At 44.7% G+C, this 26,811-nt stretch overlaps 1 protein-coding gene across 2 annotated transcripts in view; it reads left to right on the top strand.

Moving 5' to 3' along the window:
- LOC138573297 (uncharacterized) overlaps nt 1-11,554 on the top strand; it is a 198,925-nt gene extending 187,371 nt beyond the window's left edge. For both annotated transcript variants that reach the window (XM_069649325.1, XM_069649326.1), the window contains exon 6: nt 5,647-11,554. In XM_069649325.1, the coding sequence (XP_069505426.1) occupies nt 5,647-6,207 (561 nt within the window). In that variant the 3' untranslated portion in view covers nt 6,208-11,554. The remainder of the gene's footprint in view (nt 1-5,646) is intronic.
- The last annotated feature ends 15,257 nt before the right edge of the window (nt 11,555-26,811 follow it).

The raw sequence follows: 26,811 nt of genomic DNA, 5'->3' as shown, positions 1-26,811 counted from the left end.
TCTGAAGTGAGACGCCAGGACCGTGCAGATGGCCTGGGAGGGAACAGGAGAGATGGAGACTGCAGCAGGATTGGCCAGCTCTTTGCAGATTTTAATGTTTTCAGCCGTATTTGAGGCCGCCGAGACACAGGCTTGGATATGGACCCTCTTCTTGGAGAAGACAGAATCTGTATTGCCTTTGGCGCAGGAAGCAGGCCAGTTTATCAGATGATGCACCCAAAGCCCTCCACTTCCTCTCAGCCACCCTGCACTTGCGTTTAGGGGCGGCAAGGTTGGAGTCATACCACGAGTTGCACTTGGAGGTGGGCTTCAGAAGGATTCTCATGACGGGCAAGGATTTCCAAGGTGTTGGAGATGGAAGGATGCAGGTTATAAAGTGTTCTGTCAGGGTGGGAGTCAGCTGCAGGAGTAAGAGGGGCAGAGAAGGGAAAAGGCAGCCATTGACACTCGCTTCATGGGCCAAATAACCTAGAAGGAGTGTGGTAGGGTTGGGGAGGGCCTTGCCTAGGGGACAAGACGTTTGGGTGGGAGGAGAGCAGAAAATGGTAAGTCCAAGAGAGAGGAGTAGTAAGAGGGTTAGAGAGGGGGATGTCTGAGGAGATGAGAACATCCAAGGTATGTCCAGCAGAGTGTGTTGGACTAGAGGTTAGAATGGAGCGGAAGAGAGCTGGGAGGAGGGATTGGAAGCATCCAGGTGGATGTTGAGGTCTCTGAGGAGAAGTTGAGAAGTAGAGGCAAGGAGAGAAGAGGTGAGGTCTGCCCATTCTGAAAGGAAGAGGGTGATCTGGGCAGGTGACCTGTAGATGGTGGCCTCAGTCAGGGAGAGGCCAGGAGAGATGGAGAGCCTGCAGACTAGGCTTTCAAAGAAGCAATAGGCCTGCGTAGGAATGACAGAGGCAGGGACCCACTCAGGAAAGATCAGGGCCATGCCACCTCCAGGCCGCTTGGTTCTGGGCTCGGAGAGGATCGTGTAGCCCTCAGGGAGGAGAGTGTCAAAACTCGTGACAGAGCTGGCCATGAACCATGTCTCTGTGAGTGCCAGGGCATCCAGGTCAAGGTCTTTGAGGAGCCATATGTCAGAGGAGTGTTTCACAGCCGAGCGAAAGTTGAGAGTAGCAATGTGGAACAGGTTGCCACTTTTGAAAGACTTCCGGGGTGGGGTACGGGAGTGAGGTACACCCAACGCAAGCAGCAGAGGGACCTGAGAGTGGGCAGAGGCAGTAGATGGAGGTGGCATAGGGGCCATAGAAGGGGGTGCCAGAGCGGAGGCATAGGAGGAGGATGGAGGTGGCAAAGGAGCCAGTGGGGTGGTAGAAGGAATAGCGGAAGGAAGGAAGGAAGTTGATAAGATGTGGAAGCTACCTATCAAGAAGGAGAAGATTGGGCTGAGGGCCCTGGACCATGACTGTACCATTTAGATAGACATTGATGAGGGTTTTAGAGGATTGGAAGTATGCCAAGAGGGCCTCCCATCGAGTGCCACCATTAATGGGAGAGGAGGAGAACGGAGAGATAACAGAGGACATACTAGGGGCCCATAGGTCTGGAGCGGGAACCACCAAGAGGATGGCAGTGAGACTCTGTCTGGAGGAAGCGCTGGTGTAGGTATCCGCGATAGGAAGGCCTGGATTTGAGACAAGGATATCCCTTGTGAACTTTTTTATTCCAGAAAAAGTGAGAGGGATAGGATCGGAGATAGAGTAGCAGTTTGAAAAGATGGGAGAGATTGAGAGCAGCATAGAGGGCGCGAGGAGGCAAGAGGGGAGAGTGATGGAGGAGAGAACTGCACCACAGGAAGCACCGGTGGGGGGAGGGTCCACACAGAAATTGTTATATAGATTATACTATACACTAGAAAAACTAGTTAAAATGTATTGCAGTGTAGATTATCCATGCCTGAGATGTCGCTCACAAGACGCTGATCGCATGCACATGTTTTGGAGTTGCACCCACTTGGCTGGACTCAGGCACTCGGTCCTGGGAACATTGTCGGATCTTGTGGGATTTCCTATAGAGTGCTCGCCTTTGGGCGTGCTATTCAGTTTATGGTCAGATTTTCCTACTAAACGCCTCATGGCATTTGTGATTATGGGGTGCATTATCGCCAAAAGGTGCATATTGCAAAAGTGGAAAGACCAAATTCTGCCAGTAGCTAAGGCGTGGTTGGTTGACCTCACTTGGGGTCAAAACTGTGAATTTGCCTATATTGCGACATTGCCTTGTACATCCAGACGAAAAGATTTCTGGGTGGAATTCCACTCTTATCTATCTAACCTGGTCCATGACGAAATATCTTAAGCTAAACCTGCATGAACTTTATTTGTTAATTATCTAATGGTACCTATTGGAAAAGCAGAAACGGCTCGTTTGAGATGACTTATGCTTGTCTTTGTGCCTCTGTGCATGCCTTACACTTCTTGAAAAAGTTGATCCAGAATTATTTTTTTTTTTTTAATTTATTTTTTTATTTATTTATTTACAAGTATATACAAAAAACAACATCATAGTACAGAGGAACAACAAGAAAAAAAAACAAAAACGTATCAAACAGTCATTAAACATGTTCCAAATCTTTTCATATGAAGACAACTTACATTTCAATTTGTAGATCATTTTTTCTGTTCTAGACAGACCATGCATTTCTTGAACCCATTCCTCAAATGACGGAGGGGATCCGACCTTTCCATCCTCGAAGGATCAACCTTTTCGCAACAATGGTTGCTCTAAAAAGCCATTTCTTGAGGGGAGAGCTGACATCAGCCAGCTCAGAATCATCCCCTAGGATCATTGGGCCTCATTCCGACTACGGCGCTAACAAATGGCGCTATTAACGCCTTGGTTGACGCCGTACCCGGACCGGCAGCGCCTTGGTGGATGGCGGAATTACCGCCCCATTCCAAGGTTGGCGGGGCGGTAATTCCCCATTCACCAAGGCTCTTCCCCATTCCCAAATGAGCCCCCATAGGGCTCAATGGGAATGGGGAAGATGCAAATAATGGTCACCGTTCATTACGGTCACCGTTATTGGCTTGGAGGCCCCTTTGCGCCCTCGACTTTAACACCTGCTCAAAGCAGGCGTTAAGGGCGAGGGCGCAAAGGGAACTCAGAGTATGGCGGTAAGGGATCACCGCCACCGGTCTCGTTACCGGTGGCCGCTATCCCTTACCGCCATACTCGGAATGAGGCCCATTGTCTTAAAGTCCAGGACACACCCTTCACCCCAAATTCTGACACACACATCACAAATATCAATCCAGAAATCCCTGACCCGCACGCAGCTCCATAGGATGTGTTCCAATGATCCAACTTCCTGAGTACAATCCCAACAATCCGCATTGTCAGTTATGCCCCTTTTATGCAATGTTTCCGGACACCAATACACACGGTTCAGGATCTTAATTTGTCTAGACCTTTCGCCCAGATTCAGCGAACATAAGGAGACATTTCCGCATATATTCTGCCAGGCCTCAACATCAATATCAGACCCAATTCTCTCGCTCCACACTTCCCGTAAATTGTCATTGTTCCGAAAATACGACACAAAAAGTTTGTATAACCTACTGGCTAAACCACCTCCCTGTCCATTAGAATCCGTCAGAAAAATAGTTATGTCAAAAGAGTCAGACCAGTCCACCTCACCGACAGACCTCTTGAGTCATCTATAAGCCGAGTCCGACAAATCCTCAAAACTCCATCTCTCTCTCAGCTCAGCAGCAGTCAGCCACCGAACATCATTCCCCAAATCAGAAACCTTTTTAACATTCATTAGGAACCATTCGGGCCAAAAAATCGTCCTGGAGTTATCTCTAATCCTAGGATTCAGCCAGATAGCGGCATTCTTACACTTAAAAGCGTCCCTACCTAGCAATGTCAAGACCTCAATCCAAGATTTGCGCAAAAAGGACGTGGTTAACAAACTACCTCCCGGAATCTTTGTGTTAGTGGTCAACAGTGCTTCCGGGCCCAGAGGCCCATATGCATTCGACTCTGCCACAGCCCATCTGTCCAGTTTACCATCCAAAAACGGAACAAAAGAATGAGCAGAAAATGCTAAATGGTAGGCCTTAAAATTCGGAACTCCTAGACCTACCAGATAAATCGGACGCTGCAATTTCCACAGACTAAGTCTGACCGGTTTTCTGTCCTATAAAAAATCCTGAACAAGGCGGTCTAGATCTTTCCAATAACTACACTTTATTCTCAGAGGAAGCATGCTAGTTATAACGTTAATCCTGGGAGCCAAATTCATTTTCAGGGCATGCATGCAGACATCTGATCCAGAATTATTGCGACTGCTAATTACTGTAATGTGCCTGAACTGCGACATTTAAATAAAAAGTAAAAAAGAAAAAAAGAAGGGGGCGCACAGGAGGCACAAGCAGGTAGCACACCACAGGGGAACGCAGGACCAGCATGGAAGGAGGACGGGGCAGAGGGGGTGCACTGCGAGAAACCGGATTCAACCCTCCCAGAAAAGGGAGAGGCCTAGTTTTAAACACAGCAGCAATGCAAATAATGTGACTTTCTTAGGGTGATGTGAGGCATGGCTAAACAATACAATTAACTGAGATGCATATGGGTGGTGCAGTAAATACAAATCTGAGTAATTAGAGGGGTGGGTCAGTTTAGTGGAAAGCAGTGATTGCTGCCCCCTGCCCCTGGCCACACCTACCTGGTTGGTCGCAGCAGGTTGACAGATGCAGGCTTCTTGCTTCCCCTGCTGACAACGGCAGACACCATCTGGAGCTGTCTTGCTTCGGGGTCCTTCGCTGATGGGGCTGCAACGGGCAGTGGACTGGCCTGGTGAGTCATGTGATAAGGGCACAATGAGCCAATTGGGGTGGGGGCGGGAGCAGGAAGGCTGAGGCAGCAAGAGAGCAGAGGAGGAAGTGGGGAAAATATAGATGGCGCTGGGATGCCTTTAAAAAGGCTCCAAAACAAACGCTACTTGGAATGGTAAGGCCCCTGCAGCTCCTTACCTCACCAACACCCAGTTCGAGTGGCTGGGGTGAGGATTGCTGGGCCTGGCTGGCTGGGGTTCTGGGTTTTTTCTAAATGTGTTTTATTAATAAATAAAGAGGGGTTCCCTTTTGAATCCCTAAACTATCCACCTTGGGATCATTGTCCAAATGAAGTAAGGTAAGAACTCCGGGTGTAGCCCATCTCCTGTTTAACAACGATTTAATTTTGCAGGTGCAGCGTCTTTCCCTGTCCGGCTGGCCTGGAGGGTGGGGTGGTGGTTCCTATTGGGCCCTGACCTGGCAGGGAAGGAGCCCTCCCTGGACCAGGTTGGGGCCAGAAATCGGGGGCTATCATCTACCTGTGACTACCTAAGTAGATACATTCCTGCAGTACTGCCAGGCTTCTGTAGCTATTACTATAGCTAATTCTAAAATGTTCATATGTACATGAATGAAAAGAGAAAGAAAAGTCGTTTTCATTGTGAAATGATGAAATACCTTTTTGTACAGCTAGAGGTTGTAGAGGACAATCTGTGTTGAAGTCACTTAATTACAATGCTAGATTTTGTTTAAAGGAATTGTAACTATTGGCAGGAAAATGGTTTATTTAAACGAGGCAGGGTGAATTTGTCATAGTATCAATTATAGTAAAGACTGAAACATTTCAATTTTTCATTTTGTTTAGGCATCGATCGTTTCTGGCTTGTATCCTTGGAAAAATAAAATGAAGCACGGCACCAGTTGCGATTCTGTGTTTGACCAGAAACCTGCAGAACTTCAAAAAGCCTCTGCTTCATTGGAGTTGGACATTTCTACAGGGACATGCAGTGAACGTAACCAGAAAAACTGGCATGTTAATAAACTTTTCAATCCTGCAAAAGAGTTTAAGAATAAGGTTCTTCCTGTGTTAGGTATTGACAACATTGCAATGAACAGTGCAAGAAATCCGCACAACCCCATGCTTACCGGGAAGACGAATAAGACACTCATGAGGGTGCCTATCACAAAAAATACCACCCAGGACTCTATTTCAGGATCCGATAATGGAAGTGAAAGGAACCAAACAACTAACCAAATGCACTCGGCTGCCTTTTGGGGAGGGCAAGTGCAGCGTGTGCCCAATCCTGCCAGAGGAGGACAAGGAAATGCTGTGGTGAATGTAGCAAGGCCAATTGAGGTCACGTCTCATCCTGGTTTGCCTCGCGAAGAGTACAAAAGGCCGCCACCCTTTGCACCTGGATTTTAGGACCCTTTTTCGAAAATAGGACATTTATACACTGTCATAATGTCACAACTGTGCTAACCATTTCATCTGTAAATTTAGACAATTTGGAGCCTAAAGATTTTCTTTAGGTCATGTCTCCAGTTTATTCCATGGTTTGCTTGCAAAGTAATTTCATTCCATTAGTCTAGTTTATGGACACAGGGGCTTATCGTGCAATGATAGAGCTCAGAAGTAGTGTTCCTATGATCAGGATAACAGTGGTAATTCCAGGTACCTAGGTTCACCACCAACTTAATCTGGCACTTTCATAATATAGGTCCTATGTATTCAACATTTGGTACGTCAGTTGTTCTGCACTACGACTCCCATGATCCCTCACCATTGATTATGCAGGCTATCACTACTGGGATTTGTTCTAACGTCTGGAGAGCTAAATGATGTAAGCCCCTGATATAGATGAATGACTTGATGGGTTAATTTACATTTCTTTTGTATGTTTCTCTGTTTTAGTGGGATTTGACAGTAGCTCTTCTGTTTAGTTATGTGATGTATGTGTTATGGAGGTGATATGGACGGAAGCTGATTCTTCATAGACTTCTTGGATGTCTCAAGAGACGAGTGGATAAACAAGACCTGGGCAACTATGGGTAATGGAAAGGTGGGGAGGAAAGGGTGCCCTGCACCATGCCCCAAGCTGTAAAAAAAGGCCAGACACAGGGCTTCTACTCCATGAAGAACAAATAAACTCGTATCAAGATTGTAAACAAAAACAGGATACCTGTGTTCTACACACGTGGCCTCTGGTGAGAAAGGAGTTACAATGGAGCAACGATGACTGGAGAATGCTGCTAGGAACAAGAGGATGTGAGGAAGCATCACGAATTGGAGGTCTTGAAAGACCCTGAAAGCAGTCCATGAATAGGTGGTCCATAGTGCAAAGCAACATATCCAAAGTACAGTCCAATGGTCAGTCCAAATAAACAAGTGCCGTACAATACAGGAGAAATCCTTGGTGTGGCCCCATCAGGGTTAATAGTCAGAAAGGTATGTGGGAAACTGTTTCCTGACTGTTCTTTTTATCTCCCTTTTTGTATGAGCAGAGGCATTTCTTGTACATCAATGTCCGGCATGTGGCTCCAGCTCTTTGAAGTTTAAGGACAACAATGCACAAGCCATAGCTTCAGATATTAACATTTTGACCAAGATGTGCCTACGTATTTAGTTTCACTGGTTGTAAACTGAACCATCGGTTGTATTCAGAGCTCTCAATGGTCTGACACTGGCCTTTCCACAAAGTATTTTTGCCCCACTCTAAATTTATTTGACATGGTTTGAAATTCAGTTGTGATAGTCTGAGGTTTGATAGGAGAATTTCTGAGCCCTCCTTCAACCTGAAGAGGGCCATCTAGTTTAAAAATACTGTGCAACACCACCAAATGTGCAATGTCTGTTTTATTTTCTAACTGGATTTTTATGGTCTTCAAAATATTTGTTACAAACGATTTCCTTATCATCTAAAGCTATATGTATGCAGTATAATTTAACCCACGAGTTGGTAGCTGGAAACGTTAAAACAAAATGAATGATTAAGCCCTTGAGAAATTCGCGCAAGCGAATTGTAGTCACCTGTCAAGTTAACTACCACCAAGCTTCACCACACCCACCCACTGCAATTGTGATACATTTCAAACCACTCCATTGCTTGAGGGCATGTGGGAATTGGGATTTAATATTGTGCAGTTAACTTAACTGGCAAACTATAGACGTTTTGTAACCTAAATTTCCATCTTTGTAAGTTGTTGCACTAAATTTACATATGCACACACACATGCTCACATTTAAATCTATATTTATAAGTACTTTTTTGATGCACAACCATTATCAAATATATATTAATGTTAGAAAAAAGGCACAGAATATTCCTCAAAGCCCTATTGGAAGTTCACCTCATTATATTTAATGTCTTATATTCCCTATGGGATGTGGTAACCAAATGAAAATCCTCAATCTCTGTTGAATTGCCTTAAGATTTAAAATCTTTGTTTGGCTTTTGAATTCTTCTCATATTCGGTAAGAAGCATGCACTCTGAGGAGATTGTCCAAATGATGATTATTATTAGGGTATTTATTGAGCATGGACCAAGCTTCGGGAAGCAAGGGAGCACTTTACAACCATAGGGGGATGGGCGGGAAACAAGGTTAGTCGGCAGAGAAATAATGGAAGGAGCACAGTTGTCAGCAATGCGTCTACAAGTAACCAGGGGAGGAAACAGTGGGGCTCACATCACCCAGTCTCAGGTATGATGGGGAGTGAATGGTTTATGAACCTAGGTGTTGGGGAGGAGCCATCCCTTCAAAAGGAGGGTCTTGAGCTTCTTCCTGAACTGTAGAAGCAAGAATGTGGAGATGGGGAGAAGGTTTCATAGTCTTGGGTCATAGACGGAGAAGGCCTGTATTCTGTTTATTTCCATCCTGAAGCTGCGGAGATCAAGTCTGCACATGTTCTTACTTCTGGTGGATCGTAGGCCTCTGGAGTTGCTGAGTTTGTCAGTGAGGAAGCTGGGGCACTTCAGGGTGACAGCCTTGTAGATGACGCAGCAGAATTTGAAGATGATACGGTTTTGCAGTGGGAGCCAGTGCCGTTAGATGAGGTTCTGGGTGATGTGGTTGAATTTGAGGAGTTCTTTGAGTCATGCTGCAGCATGCAAGACGCATCTCAAGGGAGCCAGTGTAATCCCCTGAAGTCCTTCCGATAGGTCATTGCCACCATCCAGGAGGGAGAGGACCAAGGCTTGGGCAGCAGATTTCTGGGCTAAGGGCTTGATTTTCCACAGTAGAGAAAGTTGGTATTAAGCCGTTTGTGCCTTCCATTCTTTGTGCTGTTTGAAGGAGGGTGGCTGGCGATTTCAGACCCAACAGTCTAGGCACAGGTGGCCAGCTGGGTTGTGAAGCCCTTGAGGTGCATAGCAGAGAGTCCGGTCTGGATGTCCGGGTGTTAGGTGTTGTTGTTCAGCAGTAGGAATTCAGTCTTGAAGGGATGAAGCTTCAGGTAAGCACTGAACATCCACAACTTGATCAATGAGAGGCAGGCCTTGAGCCTGTGGATGCCTTTGATGAGGATATCTTAAGATAGAGCTCTCTCATCTATGTGTCGGTTACTGTGGATGTTGTGTGGAGCCAGGAGGTTTCCCAGCGGTTCCATGTAAAGATTGCAGATTACAGGGGAGAAGATGGATCCTTGTGGAACTGCACAGGAGATGGGTAGAGTTGATGATCTGGAGGAATCCACTTGTACGAACTGGTGACGATTAGCAAGGTACGATTTGAACCAGCTGACGACGATCTTGCTGATCCCCATGCAGTGATGTAGATTGTCGGAGAGTGTATGGTGGTTTAATCGACCAAATGGCTTGTTGGTTAACAATGTCATTTTATCTATATCAGGAAACCATTTTGAAATCATGATTCCCATTTGAGTTCCGCTGAGCATGAAAATTACAATAGCCATTTTACAAATGAACACATTTTCTTGAAGATTGTCACATGCGTTCTGATGCCAGTTTTGACAAACATTAGAGCAATGTACTTTTTCTAAATGTTATTTTGAAGTATTGTGGGGAGATGGTATGGAGGAAATCCCCCAAATCTTTTGTCCCCTCCCCAGGCTTTTCAGGGAAATCCCTCCCAGTAGCCCTACCACCCAAACGATGAGCAGTATAAGACCGAATATTGATCTGCCAACCTGGACTGCAAGCTACAGACAGAAATTGCATGATTGTACAGGTATAGATCATGTGTGCCGTGTCCCATTTACATGAGTGATCCCATTAAAAGTAATGGGATCACTCATGTAAACTGTTTAATTGGGGTCCTGTCTGTGAACCACAGGTGAACCCTTGAAGGGAGTCTAGAGTGGATCCATTAGTGCCGGGTAGTCAAAGCTGGGTCAAGCTGTTGCCATGACAGTAATTCCGAATTCCTAGCCCTTTATGCCCCACAGCCAAGGGAGTAGCAGTCCCATTTCATAACAGGCTAATTCTAAGAGCCCAACATTGTCAGTACAAGGAGCACACCTGTCACACCGGCCAGGGAGCAATCTGAGTTATATCAATGCTATAAAAGCGGGAACATACAACAATACGTTTGGAGAGTTGCATCACTATCCCATGAGGGTTTGTTGTACAGAGAGGGAGGTTGAGACTGCAAGGGCGGACGAGAAGTAAACAGTAAGGGACAGGTTATAGGAGAAGGGACAGAAAAGAGGATAAGTAGAGATGACAAAGGAAAGGTTGGAGGTGGAAAGGAGGTGGAGGAGGAGTCTGCTGGGGACCTTAATCCAGATTTTGGACTGAACAAATACCACTGCGTCAAAGAGTGTCAACCAGAGCATCACAGACCCTTGGTGGGGGCTGATAAATCCCTGTAAATTCTTATTGCATTATACCACCCTTGGTTGGGGGGGGGGGGTTAGAAGAAACACTGCTACATGAAAATCTGCGCAGGACATGGTTAATAAAAGCCTGTCAATATTAACAAGCCTAGGTTACTGAGTGGTTTATTTATTTTTGAATTTATAAAGCACGCCTAACCCGGAGGCATCTAGGCGCTTATCCTACATAGTAATACATAGGGTTGCACATAATTGATCATTGAAGTATGGTACATTACTTTTTTTTACAGTTACAAGTATACATGTATGTTACAGATTAGGGATGTGTTCATTTGGTTACATAGCATGATTACGTAGGTTTGCTGGTGCAGACGCTGTAGCATTTACTTGTTTATTTAGGGTGAGTGTCCAGTCCAAGTAGAAACCAAGGGTTTTTACTTCTTTGGCAACTTGAATGAGGTTGCCGTCAATAGTGAAGGTTCTGAAGAAGTCATTTAGTTTGGTAATATGGAGTTGTGATCCTAAAAGGAGCAACGCCATCTTATCGTCATTAAGGCACAGGCCATGGTGTGCCATCTAGGCTTGAATGGTTAGGTATATGGCGTTGAGGGTGGCAGAATCAGTGCTATGGTAACCAGTGATAGGGTGTACAAAAAGAAGGTTGCCACACATCAAGCCCAGACGGCCCTCCCTTACTTTGACTGGAACTCTAAAGAAGTATGCTAGGGCCCACTAATCTCCCTGTGACTTGGGTGAATATCCCTCTAGAGTGATACAGCCCTATACGTTGTTTCTGCCATCATAAGGAAACCTGGACTCTGGGCATCAGTTCTTATTTGAATTAGGATACATAAACATCTCTCACTTGTTTTGTGTTCTTACTCTTGCTGTTTATAGCTAACTTCCTCTTGTGTTTTAGTTTCCTCCCAATAGTTCTTATAGGCTGTTTTCCAAACAAATAAAATGCTGCTAAAACCTCATTGTCTCTGTGTTTCATTCTTCTGTTAATCGCATCCACTGTGACAAAAGTGTCTTCCACCGAACCACAATATCACTTGATGCAGAATATGTGGAATCTACAGATAAAATGTATGAAAACTAGGTAACCGAAACAGTCAGCTGGCTATGTCATACATTATGTTCACTCCTTAATCCTGGAATTCTTAACTGAGTTTAACCAAGAATAGACTTGTACAGAGAGCAAAGTGGAAGATTCAAACAAAATCAGGGGCTGTTTTCAACTCTAACAGTATATGTGTACAGTAATATGATGTAACACCCCCATTAAACGTTAATTGATACCCCTACATGGGTGCATCAGCTTCAAATCTAGCTGCATTAAATACAAACCTATCACCATTCATGCTCCCTCCGTCCTGGCGGACAGTCGTCCCCTGAGTACTTGGCCAAACTAGATTATCAGAAATGTAAAATGAGAAAGAACCAGAAATAAAACATGCTCAATCTATTCTCATAAAGACTAGCCATTATCAGAATCTCCCTCACTCTCCTACAATTCAGAAAAGAAGTCAAGACCCCCTTTTTCAAGAAGCCGCTTGTTCACACTCTGTAAGATACACCCTCAATCCAGCCAGCTCTCCATCAATATTGACGACCACCTCTACAGACTACCCTATCTCATCCCCCACTTCCACAACTGTTATGTTTCACCACCGACTGTAAATAGTACCTATTCCTTGCTATTCTTAATGATACACCAATAAAAATGTTATACTATGAGTGTTTTCCCATGTAGCCATTTAATGTTTGCCTTGTAACTCCTAGCCATGTACAGCAAAGTACAGTACTTCCTGAAACCATGTTAATGTGAAAAAAAAACAAATATGTATGTTTCTAAAAGGACTTGTATAACTCATCGTCTTGTTCACTGTCTGCTGAGAAAGGCATTACGCAAGAGCAAGATTCAAGGTGCCATATTAATACCAAAGGCATTGACGACTCCAGAATGTTTGGAAGCTTCAACCCCAGTGTCAAAAGGCAACACTGATAAAGAATTTTGCACACCATTTTGGGTCAAAGTCCAGTTGTCTTGGATATTGAAAAGTTAAGAAATATTTCTTGAGCCTACAAATTCAAAACCTGCACCTCAAACACAAAATTGAAATTTACAATCCAGGGGGCCTTAGCAACTGTTGAAGGCACTTGGAGCTGTTCGACACCTTGGAACCCATTGAGGGGAGAAAAAAGGAGGACAGACTTCATGAACTTTGAAGGAAGGGTAGAAAAGTGATCACAAATACATTGTTGCGTAACCAGCAAACTACAACACCACCATATCAAGATTCACAAGATCCAGATTACTATGGCTGTGACTATAATACCCACATGTTCAAGGACCTGTTCCTTATCCAATTTATTTCTGACCTCTAGGTGACAAACCCTTATAATAGGCATTACAAATTGACGTCAGGAAGACAAATATATTCTGTTTATTTGCAGGTTCTTTCTTTATTTGTAACGGGAGATAAATAAGTTGTTTTGATTTTACAGAGGATTAACCTCTAGGTTCCTTTTCTTTATGAACCACTGATCTCCTTGTCAGGATTCATAGTCTTTGAGAAGCTTTCCATCCACCTTCATATTGTTTGTCTGAATTCCCAGTTTCTTAGAGATTTAGCAATAACCTCTCTTCTCAGCTACTATTCACAAATTTCAAGAGACTTGGAATGAACAACTGAACTCCTGCTCGGGATTGGTTGTTGCGCTGCGGCTTCAACCTCTAGTCTTTTTCAGGCTTTGCAGAGTTGTTCACAAAAGCTTAACATTATACAACTGGTAATTCGGCTATCCTGGCCTTGTGGCAGTCTGGATCCAACGGGCAGGTCATAGACTTCTTCAGCCTCTCATGTATTGAATCCTGGTATATAGTGCATCACATCAGCACCGTAGTAATTGGTAGCCTTCCATCAGTTTTTAGAATTTTCCATGTCCTTGTTTGGTTCAGCATCAGTTGTTCACCCTTCGTGCACACACCTTGCCAGAACTTCTCACTCCAGCTGGTTCCTCATCATTCTCTTGTGCAGTGGAATAGAACCTCTTTTATATTCCTCCACCTTCCTGCATGCTTGCTAAGGAGTTTTTCTCTACTCTAACTTTCTGCTTATTGATTTTGTGGCGTTCTGCTCCAGCCTCTTTTCCATGGTGCTCAGTAGTTGCTCACCCATCACATGATTGGGTTGACAGACATTTCTGGTGCTCATTTTGAAACTTTGTTATGGTTGGGTTCTATCTCTTCTGCTCACTTTGCTTTCACCTGCTTGAAACATGGTGGGCTCTGTTTAACAGAATAAGACTGCCGGGTAAGCAGCCATTTTCAGAGTAGGAGTGCTGCATCAATTTACAGCTTGCTCCATGCACAATTACTGTTAACATTCACCCCGAGGAATAGAAGTGTTGCCCACAATCTGTGTGCGCACAGTGTGGTCTCTTGGTTTCGAGCCTCCTGTGTCTGAATCATTATGGGAAATTGATCAGATAGGCTTTTGAAAAATGTAAAAGTACCATACAGCACCAGTAAGACAATCTATTAATCCAAACTCTTCTAATAGGCTACCACTCGACGAGGTAAGCAAAAGGATAGAAAGTCTGGAAAGTCTTAAAGTCTGCACCTTAAGAATAGCTCACTCATGTAACGGAGTCACCTAGGTAGGGAGCATAAAGTGTGGATGGGGTCTCTGGCCAATGAAAGCCCCCAGCTTTGTGATGAGACTCCAGGAGGTGTGAAATGGTGGATGACAGAGCGCTCCACCAATCACTTCTTTGATGCCATTTTGTGTCCATTGCCAACATCACGTCAAGGAAAGGTCCCTGGGGACCACACCAGAGTGTCTTGTGAGAAGGTTAGTAACCACCTCGGTACTGTCAGCAGATGAAGGAAAAATGTGAGGGATATGAAACACTAGGAATATCCGGTTTGACATTTGTACAGAATACAGAGGATTCTGTACCCAGACAGACATTGAGCGCCACCGTCACAAGTCCACTGAGGGAGCAGAACTCTGTGACAATAACACTTCAGGTGCCCAAGTCCCGTAGTGGATTGGTGAGTGGAAACCTATGTGGAATACACTTCAATGAGGATATGATATGATATGATTGGTTATTTATATAGCGCCTATACACAATGTGTTTCAAAGCGCTTCAAGGCAAGGGAGGGAACAAGGGAAAATACAACCACATTCTTACTGGCCATGAACAGTAAGGATGTGAAATCAACTATCGTACTCGGCCTGACGACATTTCAGATAGTGCAAGAGCTAAGACATAGATAAGGAAGGGAGGGGGAGAGTGGGAAGGAAATGGAAACAGACAGGCAACTACCGTACTAGGCCTGGAGGATGGAGACGACAACACAGTATACACGCTCTGCATTCATGCTCGATTAAAACACCAACTTACTCAGACTTTGCAGTCTTGGGGAGGGATTGCGAAATTGTCATAATATGGGTGCTAGATCCCAAGATGGTGGGCAGCTTTTTTGAATGCTTGGCCTGTAATAGTGGGTGAATGAGATCATTTACCTCAAGAACTTGAAAATAATTTGGCAATCAAGATGTCCACATAGGAAGGAAGTAGAACCATTTGGCACATACCAATCGCAGAGCCTGAGCGCAATGTTGAACTTGGCCCACCAATATGCTCTCTTATTGAACTTATTGCTCAAGCAAAACTATAAAATTGCACAGCAATAACTTGGAGGGAGCTGGAAAAATGCTCCAGAGTGTTGATGGTTACTACAATGAGAGTAGTAGGAGAGACAACAGGAGAGCAAAGGGGGACATGCCAACTGGCCACACTGGAAGATGACTCAAGTTGGCAGGAGAGAAGAGAGCAAAGGACTTGTTGGTGGCCTTGATCCAGAAGTTGGCAAGTGCCATGAGACAATGTAAAGGTAGAGTGGCAAATCGCCTGCTGTGGTTGGTATCCCATATCCTGGTGGTTGATGCAACCCCACCAGAATGCAAGAGAATCTTTGACTCGGACGGAAGGAGGATCGATCACAGAATGATGGACCTTTGGTGGAAAGAAACATTGTCTGGGTTGATTTAGGTTTTCTTTTATCACATTAATCAGCCTTCCCAACATATTCCAGGACCAGTTTATTATATAAACAAACCCCAGTCCTACAACATGTGGGGGAAATGCTGGATAGTAAGAGGAATGAAACACTTTCCTCACTTTTTTGTTTACTGCCAATATTATCACTGGTTACCAAATTCCTACCCAGAAGATCCCCTAGGGCAAGGGGGTGAGAGGACTTGCATCAGTAAAAAAGTGTGACACAGACCCCTAGCACAAGATGGAGCAAATGATACGGTTTGCCCCAGTAAAGGCGCTACAGAGACCCTTAGGGCATGAGGGGAACTGCTACAAGGCTTTTCCCCATTAAGAGTATGTCACGAGGATCAAGGCATCCAGAAGAGTGTCCATCACTGGGATCATCCACTCACGTAAAGGCTTGCACTTGAAACCACCTGAGACTGTGAGTGAACTGGCTGCAGACACCCTCAGAATTGTATGAACTAGAGTAGGGACAGGATTATTTGAACGTTGGGCACTAGACCCTTTCAGCATAGGTCAACCGTTCACAACCTTTTGGGCTACTCCTTCATCCTGACATGGTTTACGTAGAGTTCCCTTTTGTGTTTTAATTATTGTCTGCTAGTGCCTCTAGCTGTTTCTCCACCCAGGCTGGAGGAAGGTGTTTGATATGGAGAGAGGTAGAATGGAAACCATGAGGAAAATAAACTGCAAAAACCCTTCGATTCATATCCCATCTTGTACTTGGCTGCCTTCTTGTAGCCTAGCAGACACCTGGTTTCCTGTTACCTTCACAAGGGTCTATATTTTTTTAGAATGGAACAGAGTTCTGATTTTCACATATTTTGTTTCTTTCATCCTTTATTCCGTCGACTACTTCCATCTGAAACTCTTCTACCAAGATATGCGTTTTTAAATCAAGTTAGTCTTTGGGTGGTTTTAAGTGTCCAGCAAGAAATGGGAGGCAATGCGAGACATAATTAAATACTGCTCTAGAGAAAAACTGAAAATGTGGTATAAACGGCAAATGCCATCTCTAGCATGGACTTTTAGGTTTCCCTTGAGGCTGCTGATACTGTTAGCAATGGGGTATCTACTTAACCTGTCATAGGAAGACATTCATGTCTCAGAATCTGTCAGTTTAGGTCAGTGGCCCAACAACGGGTCCGTGAAATGTAGGATGCATTGGAGAAAATTCAAGAGGGAACGGATAGTAACAAACCCATGTAAACACTGCCGTAAAGAACTCCTTTTCACAGGGGAGTACTGCCAACAAACACTGCATATAAGTTAGAGGTACCCTTGCCCAAGCAGGCAGCCCTCCCTTTAAGCAGTCCAGCCCCTACCAGCCAAAATAACTTTTATCTATCAGATGAAAATGGTCACCAAATGGTCTCCCACAATGTAGGTCTGTTCTGGGGAATCCTTCCCCTACTCTCTACGCACCAATAAATTGTCCTAGTTTACTGGTCTACTGAAACAAGTTGTACAGAAGGTCCAAAACTTAATTGCCATCATCAATCTTTGGAGTGCACGTCGGACCTCCTCTTCCTACAGAACCCTAACTGTAGCTCTAATAATATATTATTTTCTTCTGTCCAGGCCTCTAGTTTCTTTAGGGGTAATGCCCCAATTATTTTAAGGAGATGGGTCTATGAAACTTTGGTGAATCTCCGCTACCTTTTTTAAAGATTAGTAATTATAATTGAGGCGAGTCCTGTTGATGGTATCCGCCTTGTATATAATGTAGTCTGGAAAACATTATATAGAAGCGCAGACCACAAATTAACATTTGTTTTATGTAAATCGCCTGGTCTGCCATCGGGTCCTGGCATATTTAGTAGAACTGTCTAATATAGGAAGACAATTTCTCTACACTTAGCTCCTTGAATAAGCTGAGTAATGAACCAGCAATATTGATATTAGAACAGGACACCAATGAATGATATTCATAGGCCTCTGAAAAGTGTTTATTCCAATTGTCACTTGAAATCTTGTCCTGCAAGGCACATAACACACTATTTGTGGCTGAACCTGTTGCAACAAGCCTCCAATACAGTCTTGTGTCCTTGGTGTTTCAAGCGGAACGAAGCTGATCCCATAAAGCTTTTTCAGCAATGTTCTTAGCCCTGTCTAATTTTGCTTCATAGCCAGCTCTAGCAGCATCAATCTGTTGTCTTTGAGGCATATCCTACAATCCTTATTAAACCACGTCATACCTAAATAATTTGAATATTTTAACCTAGGAGGATCGGTCATGGCAACTCAAACTGTATCTTTATAAGAGCTAAAGACACTTGTGATTAAATCAGGAGACCTATCAAATGCAAGACATGAAAAAATTGAATTTCTAGCCTCATTAAATATTTTCTTTAAGTTAATAGTTTTATATTTTTTATACTATTTAACTTTTCTTCTGTTATTGCTACAAATGACAGATCAAGATTGAAAAGGGATTCCAATATTAGATTTCTATGCAGCAGATAATCTAAAAAGGAAATGTTCAATTTCACGTCTGATCACTTAAAAATTCTTGATTCTACACCAATCTACATCGAAATGTATTAATTGGTGTCTTTGGGATCTTGAGAAAAGTGCCTTTTGCAGGACTATCTGTTACGAAAGGACCATTCAGAACATGCATCTTCGTCTCCAACAAAAGACTAATATATTTATTTCCCCGATGATTAGTAAAGAAAGAGTTCATTCTTCACTTTTGTATGTTACAAGCCTAAACCGCTTCATAATCAAGATTGTGCACCATTGAATAACCAATAACGACATTAAAATCGCCAGCTATCAACACACCATTGCATATTAGATTTGTGAGGGATGTAATGAAATGCAACTACACTTATTAAGCGCAAACCAAGACCAAAAGACATCTGGGCACTAGCAGTAATACTAAAGATACCTCAGAAAACCTTCAACCTCAAAACAAAAATGCCTTGTGAGTTCTACGAAAACACAAATGATCTGAAATCTCTCGCAGATGAGAAGGGAGAGCGTTCCACAACATATGGGGCTAAAACCGAGAAAGAGTGCCCTCCAGCACGTGCTTTGCAAAATCTCAGAACTTTCAAAACATTCGAAGGAGCTGAACACAGGTCTCCTAAAGCAGAGTGAGCCAGCTTAGATTGAAGAATGGTAGGCCCAGAAAAATGAAAGGCGCGATGTGCGATGCAAAGTATTTTAAAATTCAGTTGCCCAAGATAAATAACATTGCAGTAGTCCAGAGAACCCACGGTAGAGGCAGTAACTGCTGTAGAGCGAAATGCAATGGAATAAAAAGGAGCACTTTCCTTAGGAGTTTTAGTTATAAAAAGGGCATCATTACAACCCAGGCAGTAGCCATGCCTGTCACACAGGCACGGCTGCCTCTGGAGTTGCATTGTTTCTGGTCCCTGGCAATGGGGACATACAGGGTCATTCCGACTTTGGCGGACCCTTTATGTTCCCATTGCCAGGGGCCGGAATCCATTACTCTCCATTCCAATTTGTCATGGCCACTCAGGCAGGGATACAGTTGTTGCCCATCCGCCCTCGTATGGAGCACTCCAGAGCCCCTTATGGGGCACAACATGGGGCCAGGTCAGTTTTGCCCTGGCGCTTCTGGGGCGCCAGGCTCATGAAAAAGGCCAGATCATTGGGAACGTTGCAGGCCCACTCCGCACGTGCATCTAGTATTAGGTGTGGCAAGGCGTCCCCAGCCAGGCTGCTTGAAGGCGTGGCTAGACAGCCCAGGGCTATATAAGCCCCGCCCTCACACTGATCCATGCTTCGCGTTACTTTGCATCTTCATGCAACGTGACGATCACCGCCGCTTGGACCAGCTAACTTACCTTCTGGAAGTCAGCGATCCCCAGTTCACCGCATCTGCATGCTCACCGTCTGGAAGCCAGCAATCACCATCTCATTGCATCTGCATACTCGCCTTCTGGAAGCCAGCGATCACATTCTCATTGCATCTGCATACTCACCTTCTGGAAGCAATGTTCACTATTGCATCGTATTAACATACTCACCTTCTGGAAACCAGTGACCCTGATTGCGGCGCCGCGCTCCTCATCTAACGCCGCGCACATCGTCCACAGAGTCGGGCCCTGTAACGAAGCAGCAAGACAAGTTTAGACAGTTGAAACTCAGCAGCTGGGGGTCGTGCCGCTTTGGGACCACGCACGCCTACGCCTAGAGAAAGAGTAAAGAGGGACATTAAGGAAAGAACGAACAACATTGCCGGAACAGACAAATCAAACACCATAAAGCAGGTTGAAAGCAAAACTGACTATACAAACAAAAAACACTCACCTGGAGAGAAGTGGATTAGTCGCAGCTGGACTGGACGGCCACACATAGAGACCAGTGAAGGAACTTGGTCCTAGTTAAGCAAGCGCCCCTGGCGGAAGTAGCAGGACGGAGAGCTCATCATTCAAGATAAGCAGGTGAGCCTTCTATGGGCAGAGCAACCTATGGGATCTACACCCTGGGTGGAAGGGGTCTGGAAGGGAACTCGGGTCACAGACTGGCATACTTGCACCTCCTTTACATTTACATAGGGGCAGTCTTGAGCAGCACTACCGCAGTAACTGAACAAGTGCAGAGGGAGAAGCCAGATAAGGGCGAACTAATCCCTGGGAGGGCTGCAACCGTGCCCCAACGCCTCCGCAGAGACCAGGTGAGCGTAAAACCATTGAGCCCCTCAATGGGAATGGGCAGGTTGTTTGCACCGGCACTGTTTATAACGGTGCCGGTGCACCCGACATGTTGTGCTCGCGTTGCCTTTCTGCTCGCCAGGTCTGACCCTAGCGGGCAGAAAGGCACCCACGAGCACAACTTGTAGTTTGCCCGTCCGGGAACTACAGTACCGGTAAGCTTACTGGTACCGTAGTTCCCGGACCGGCAAACTTGTCATGAGCCCCAGAGTCTCAGACTGATGCAATCTGCTCTCCTCTTGAGCCTGAAGGGAGTATCTTAATCCCTAAACTCTCAACCGATGAGCTAGGAGCTGGGCAGGGGCCCAAATAAGGTGCCCAGGTGTCCGTAAAACAGAAGGAGTGGGCATTCGGCGGACCAACCACCAGAATCTGTTTTCTCAACATTGAGTCTCAACCAATTGTTTGACATCCAGCTGCCAATCGCTAACAAACAAACCCTTAATTTAGAAGAAGGTTCAGATCAGGAGAATTTCAGCCTAAAAATGAGTTGCGTGTCATCGGCATAAGTATGATACATATGCCGAAGGAGGAAATAAGATCCGCCAAAGGGCGTAAGTATAAATTAAATAGCAAAGGGGTCAATTACGATCCCTGGAGAATGCCACAGGAAATCGGAATTGAGGCTGCTTGAAAAGGAAACAGAGATACTGTATGCATGCAATCTGTCAAGAGAACCATGCCAAGACATAAGCTGACATCCCCACCTGCTCCAGACAGCACAAAACAATCTCATGATCAATTGTGTCAAAAGCCACATAGAGGTCTACGAGAACTCTGTCCTCCCAGCTGTTATGAAGCAAAGCCAAATCATCTAGAAGCGATATCATTTTGGATTCTGTTGTCTTCAGGGCAAGGCTTCAAGACCCATTTTGCTTTTTGAAACTTTGTTGCTTGGATCTTAGGGAACGCAACTCAGAGGATGTTTGGAAATGTGTTATCTTGAACATGAGAAAGGTAATCTTGAGACTTTTGTGGAACTTTCCTGTATTTGGGGAAGGGGAGATGAAAGAAAGCTGAGAGCTTGAAGAAGCACAGACTTTGAGTAAAACATTGTTTATTTTGTTAGTAACCTCACTACACATTGGTTAAATTTAGCTGTGAGGGAAAGAATAGGTTTTGGACACAGACAGGCTTTTAAGTTGGTTCCATGTAATAATGTTCCCTCAAAAATATCGCCATGCAAAAATGTCGCCGAAAAATTGCCGTTTTTTGTGGGGACATTATTGCATGGAACATGCGGAGGACACCCCCGCACCCCCAACCCCTTTTTTTCATTTTATTTTATTTATTTTTATTTTTTATTTTTTGCTGCCCCTATCCCATATATATGGTCACCCAGATAATATCGCCACAACCTTTTCCCGGCGATATTATATACGGCGACCATATATATGGGGATAATATTACCCGATACCTTTAAGTTGAACTCTTTGACACAGACTGTCCTTAGTTTTGTTCAGGTATGGAAATCTCACCTTAGCATAGGGCAAGTTAGGCCTTCTACCACCATAACATTCAAGTTAATAAATATCTTTTGTTTGAAATTGAAGTCTGTTGTCTCTGTCTTACTTCATGATGCCTAAACACACTGAGGAGCTGTTCTCATTGAGGATCCCTGAGACCATTCACTTAGTTTCCGGATCCGTACGATTGGGTGAATGCACCACAATGGTTTTAGATGCTCTTTAGAAAACTTAAGAAGAACAAACACAAAGCTATAGGTCAGTAGGACTGAGCTTCCTTGCTTCATTGTAGTGGCCCTGCTGAGCTTACAGTGGTCAAATGAGGCTCTGGTTCCAACCATTAGGATTGGACCAAAATAGAAAAGGGGGACTAGCATGCTGGATACAGCCTCTTCCCACTTTCCGAAAAGTAGAGGGAACTGCGGCACACACAATATCCTATGAATCCTGCTATGAAGTGTGGCAGACTACTTGGAGGGCAAAGGTTATAGCTCCTCATGCAAGAACATCAGAAAGCCAAATAAGTCAATTGGTGGATGGAGTGGGGATCTCGAATATCCCACTGTAACAGCTGTTAGTTCATGTCACCTATGGAGGAGAACTCTCTTCTGTTGAGACCCACTTCAAGGTGCAGTCTCCAAAACCAGCTTCCAACCAAAGGCGCAACTCCAACATAAAAGTACCCAATGGATAAGTTTCACAGTTTCCGGGGATTGTCCCCTTCCCCTATGATTCCTCTTCATTGTGCTTTACACTTTTATAGACCTCAGTTTCCTTGAGATTTTCTTGTTCAATAAAAAAACTGGTAGGCAAAACTACTTGACTGTTGTTTTTAATCTTGGTAGAATACCTGGTGTACCCTCCTGCCAGGTTTCTTTTTATATAATTGTAATACAGTCTTTGGCTATTTCTGATCTATCCTTATCAGGACTTCCTAATATGATGTACTTTACACACTGTTCAACCTGACATTGCATAGTATACTATCCTGTAAGAAAGTTTTGGGGCTTTTTTAGTACCAACTTGTAGGCCCATGCGCCAGATTGCTAGTAAAAATTAGATTTATGTCGCAGTTACGTGCAGAGAAAAAAAAGGGGGTATCAAGGCCCCAACCCCTTGGAGAAAACGGTGAACAGAAAGCTCCACACTTTAGAAACTGCGCCACATTGTATTTTGAGTGAGAAGTTACACGTGTAACTTGTATTTTGAGTGAGAAGTATATGCGTTTAATAGGTTGCCCTTTTTAGATAACATGTGTTTCGACACACAAGTGTCTTTTTCAAATCGGGGCTAATTTTAGCTATCGTCCATATCAAATATTTTCAATTAAAGATGGCAACATGAAAGGTCACATATACTTCTCACTCAAAATAAAATGTGGCACAGTTTCTAAAGTGTGGAGCTTTCTGGCTACCTAGTATACTATCCTGCCAGGACTTTCTCATCGGAACACACTTGCAACTTGAATATTCCTGGTATACTCTCCTGCCAGGATTTTCTCATGTGAACACACGTGTAACTTACATTTGACTGGTATACTCTCCTGCCAGGACTTTCTCATATAAACATACTTATAACTTGCATCTGCCTGGTGTGCTCTCCTGCCATGGCGTTCTCATATGAACACACTTTGCACACAGTTTCAGACTTGTGATTTCGCAAAGGTCATGAGGTAAAGGGATTTCTTCTTTCCCCTTAACCTCTCTTGGGCTTTGCCCCCTTTGTGTATGGGTCCCAGACTCGTAACTGTTAAGGTTTGTTCAAATTTCAAGAGTTGAGGGGTTTTCTTCTCCTCCCTTACCTCTCTTGGGCTTTACCTCTCAAAATGATCTTAGATATCGAGTCTCTCGTTCTTTCTCATCTGTGACATTCCCTTCTATTTGCCTTCGGTAGGCTTGCAAAAGTGGTCCAATGTCCCCACTTCCCTTGAGTGGATTCACAGGCTCTCTGTATCATGTGCTGGCTTTCATGGGGCAAATCTGCAGCGGCTCTTCGGCATCCCGCGTTTGCCCTCTTGGTTCGCTGCCTTTGCTCCGTGGCTTCTGTGCCTCTCGCAGTCCCTGCTCGTCTGGGTTTATGGTCATAAGACCGAAAAAAAAATCTCAAAAAAAAGGCCAAAAAAAGGTCGCATTTTTTTAAATGATGTTTTTTATTCGAAATGGGGGGGTTCCCCCCCAACCCCCCCTTTTTTTTTTTACCATTTCTTTTTTTAAATCCCGGACCCCAAAATAAATATATAATTAAAAAAAGAGAAATTCGACTTTTTTTTCGGTCTTTTTTTTTCAACCTTATTGTTAGTCGAGATTTTGTTTTCGAGATTTTGACCGACCACCGCTCGTCTGCCCTGGGCTTCTCCGGGTTCAAGCGGCATGGAGGCTGTTGATCAGCACATGCGTACCCCAGGAAGCCTTTCTTGTTCTTCCTCTTGTTGCATCCCCACAGCATACCACCTACTGCAGCCTGCTCTCCTCGGCCTCTCCGGTGAGCCAGTTGGCTCCACGGACCCGCACCAGCCCTGGTCAGCACAGAGAGGGTAAGACTTCTCTAGCCAGCGTCGCGCAGCGGTAACGAATTTAAACTTCCCACTTTCCGCTATTTGTTCCCAGTGAGGGAGCCTCCAGCTTTTCTCTGGCACACTGGCAGTGCCCGGGGTTCACCCCCACTTTTGGGGGCCACAGCAGACCCCAGCCCTCCAGGGTGTAAAATGGGAGGAAAGTGTTGTGTTTCATCTCACTGAAAGTGAGTTTGTGGTAGTCCATTACCGAGACACTAGGGACACGCTGGTGGAGTGGGGTTCAGTGTGTGTATTGGTCACTCTGAGAGTGATGATTTGTTGCTTGTTCAGGAGAAGGGGGAATTTCATATGTGCTATGACGTTGTCCATGAGGGGCCAATGTTGTTCCCCCCCCTTTACTCTCAATGGGAGGGAAACTCACAGTAGAGTTCAGATTTATTAACATAAAGTTATCAAGATTGGGTCAGAGTGTCTAAAATCTTTCTCCAACTTTGGGATTTTTTAACTTATCTTCTCACTCTTGGATATTTCTCTCCAGTCTCTGGTTTGGTTAGGATGTGGGGGTCTCCTTCATTCCTACAGTACAGCTGTTCTGTTGCAGTTTCCTCCCCGATTGGATACTTTATCTGGATTAATGCCAAATAGCCTTTCGACAGTTGGTATCTTTCTATGGCTCAGGTTAATCTCTGTGGACTGAGTCCAGTTTCCCAGAATGCAACAATTCAAACAGTTTCTTTCTGATACTAAACCCTAGACATTTGGAGATGGGGTGAGGGAAATAAGGAGTGATCAACCCCTAGAACTTTTCCCCTTCCCTAGCGTGGCCCCCTGCAGCCTCTTGTGCTGGTGCTGCCAACACTCATTCATTAGTTTAAGAAAATTGTATGCAGGAGTGAACGGATAAGCAGGCACTGCAGCCCGGCTCATTGCCTTTACTAGGCAACCAAGAGGGCCCCGCCGAGCTGCATTTTTAATGTGTCCATCCTTCCTCATCTAGATCCTGTAGCATGATTTGCATAATGTGCAATTGGTGCATGCCCTTCTTTTGGTGGGAGATGGTGGGGCCCATAGAATTATGGAAGTGATAGACCACGACAATGCTGCCATGTTTTGTGGGCGTGACATCATCAAAGGGTTTTATGGCATGATAACTGTCATATACTTTGGGCACAGCTTCATGAATTTGATTTTTCCCGGTATTGCTGTCATGGGTGACCTTCATGAAAGTGATTTACCCTGTGTGATGAATCCGATGGTGTCATCCCTTCTTTCCCGGTGGTAGTCTCTCCTCATGTGGCCAGTGGACGACAGCCGCTTCCTGGTCCTTTGGGCAGTTATATGAGGGAGGATCATTTGGGGGAGACAGCCTCTGGGGGATTATCATGGCATCATAGGAAGAGGCATAGTATTCCCTCTTTTTATTTTAAGGATATCCATCCATGCCCAATGCCCTAATGGCATATTGTTATACCTCCCTTCATCCACCTAGGGTGGGGTACGTAAACTCTTTTCACAAGATCTGTATGCAAGCCGTCAAAATCTGACTTGCCATTTATGACTCATGAAAACACCTTCTCAGACTCTACTTACAAGTCATCCAGAAATGACTTGCCCTTAAAGATCACTGAGAACGCTTACCCAGAATTTACATGAAATTCGTCAAGAATGGAATTCCATTCCCATAAATACAATAATAGTGTGACGAAGAAGGTGAACCAAGTAATACAGATCAATGGAGGCCAAGAGAAAAAGGTGCATTCCAGTTGTTGCGAGCGCATACATGCAGCCGGGAAATTTAAACGGGCAAAGCAGCTGACTGAAGCGCGCTGCAGGCAGGAGAAAGCAGCTCCTCTCGGTATGGACCGGGAGACTGTGGGGCTGGAGAGTGTTCTGTGGAGCCAACCAGCTTGAGGACAAGGAAAGAGGAAGCTGACCACAAGCGAGAACATGCTCCCGGAACCCTAGAGCCGATGGAGGGTTTCTGGGCGTTTGTAGGTATTGAACAGCAGCCTCCGCCTTGCCAAAACCAAAACAATGCAGAAGAGCCCAGCAGGAACTGCGAGAGGCAGGGAAGCTGAGAAACAGAGGTGGTGGGAAGGAACGCTGAACGACCACCTCTGGCTTGCCATGGGAGAAACGGAATACTCCGGCAAGAGTCGGTGAGTCCACCCTAGGGAAGCGAGGACATCAGGGCATATTGACATCCATGCCAAACCTGGTTAATTGTTAATGAAGTACAAGAAAGAGAACAAACAAGTGAGCATTGTTTAAAAAGGACGAACGTTACAAATGTAAGACTTTCAAGTTTGTGGGTGTATGCAATACACATATAAGAGAAGCCCTGGCAGGATAGTATGCCGGGCAGATACAATACAAGATAAAGCAAATTTAAGAGACCATCAAGTTTGGAAGTGTGCCCAGAGCCCACATAAGAAAGGCCCTTGCAGGAGTGTATACCGGGCAAATTTAAAGTGCAAGAAA

The sequence above is a fragment of the Ambystoma mexicanum genome, chromosome 1p, assembly GCF_040938575.1.
Source record: "Ambystoma mexicanum isolate Mex_15411 chromosome 1p, UKY_AmexF1_1, whole genome shotgun sequence".
Taxonomy (NCBI): domain Eukaryota; kingdom Metazoa; phylum Chordata; class Amphibia; order Caudata; family Ambystomatidae; genus Ambystoma; species Ambystoma mexicanum.
Note: the sequence above shows the minus strand (reverse complement) of the source record. Positions and strands in the feature narration are given on the sequence as shown.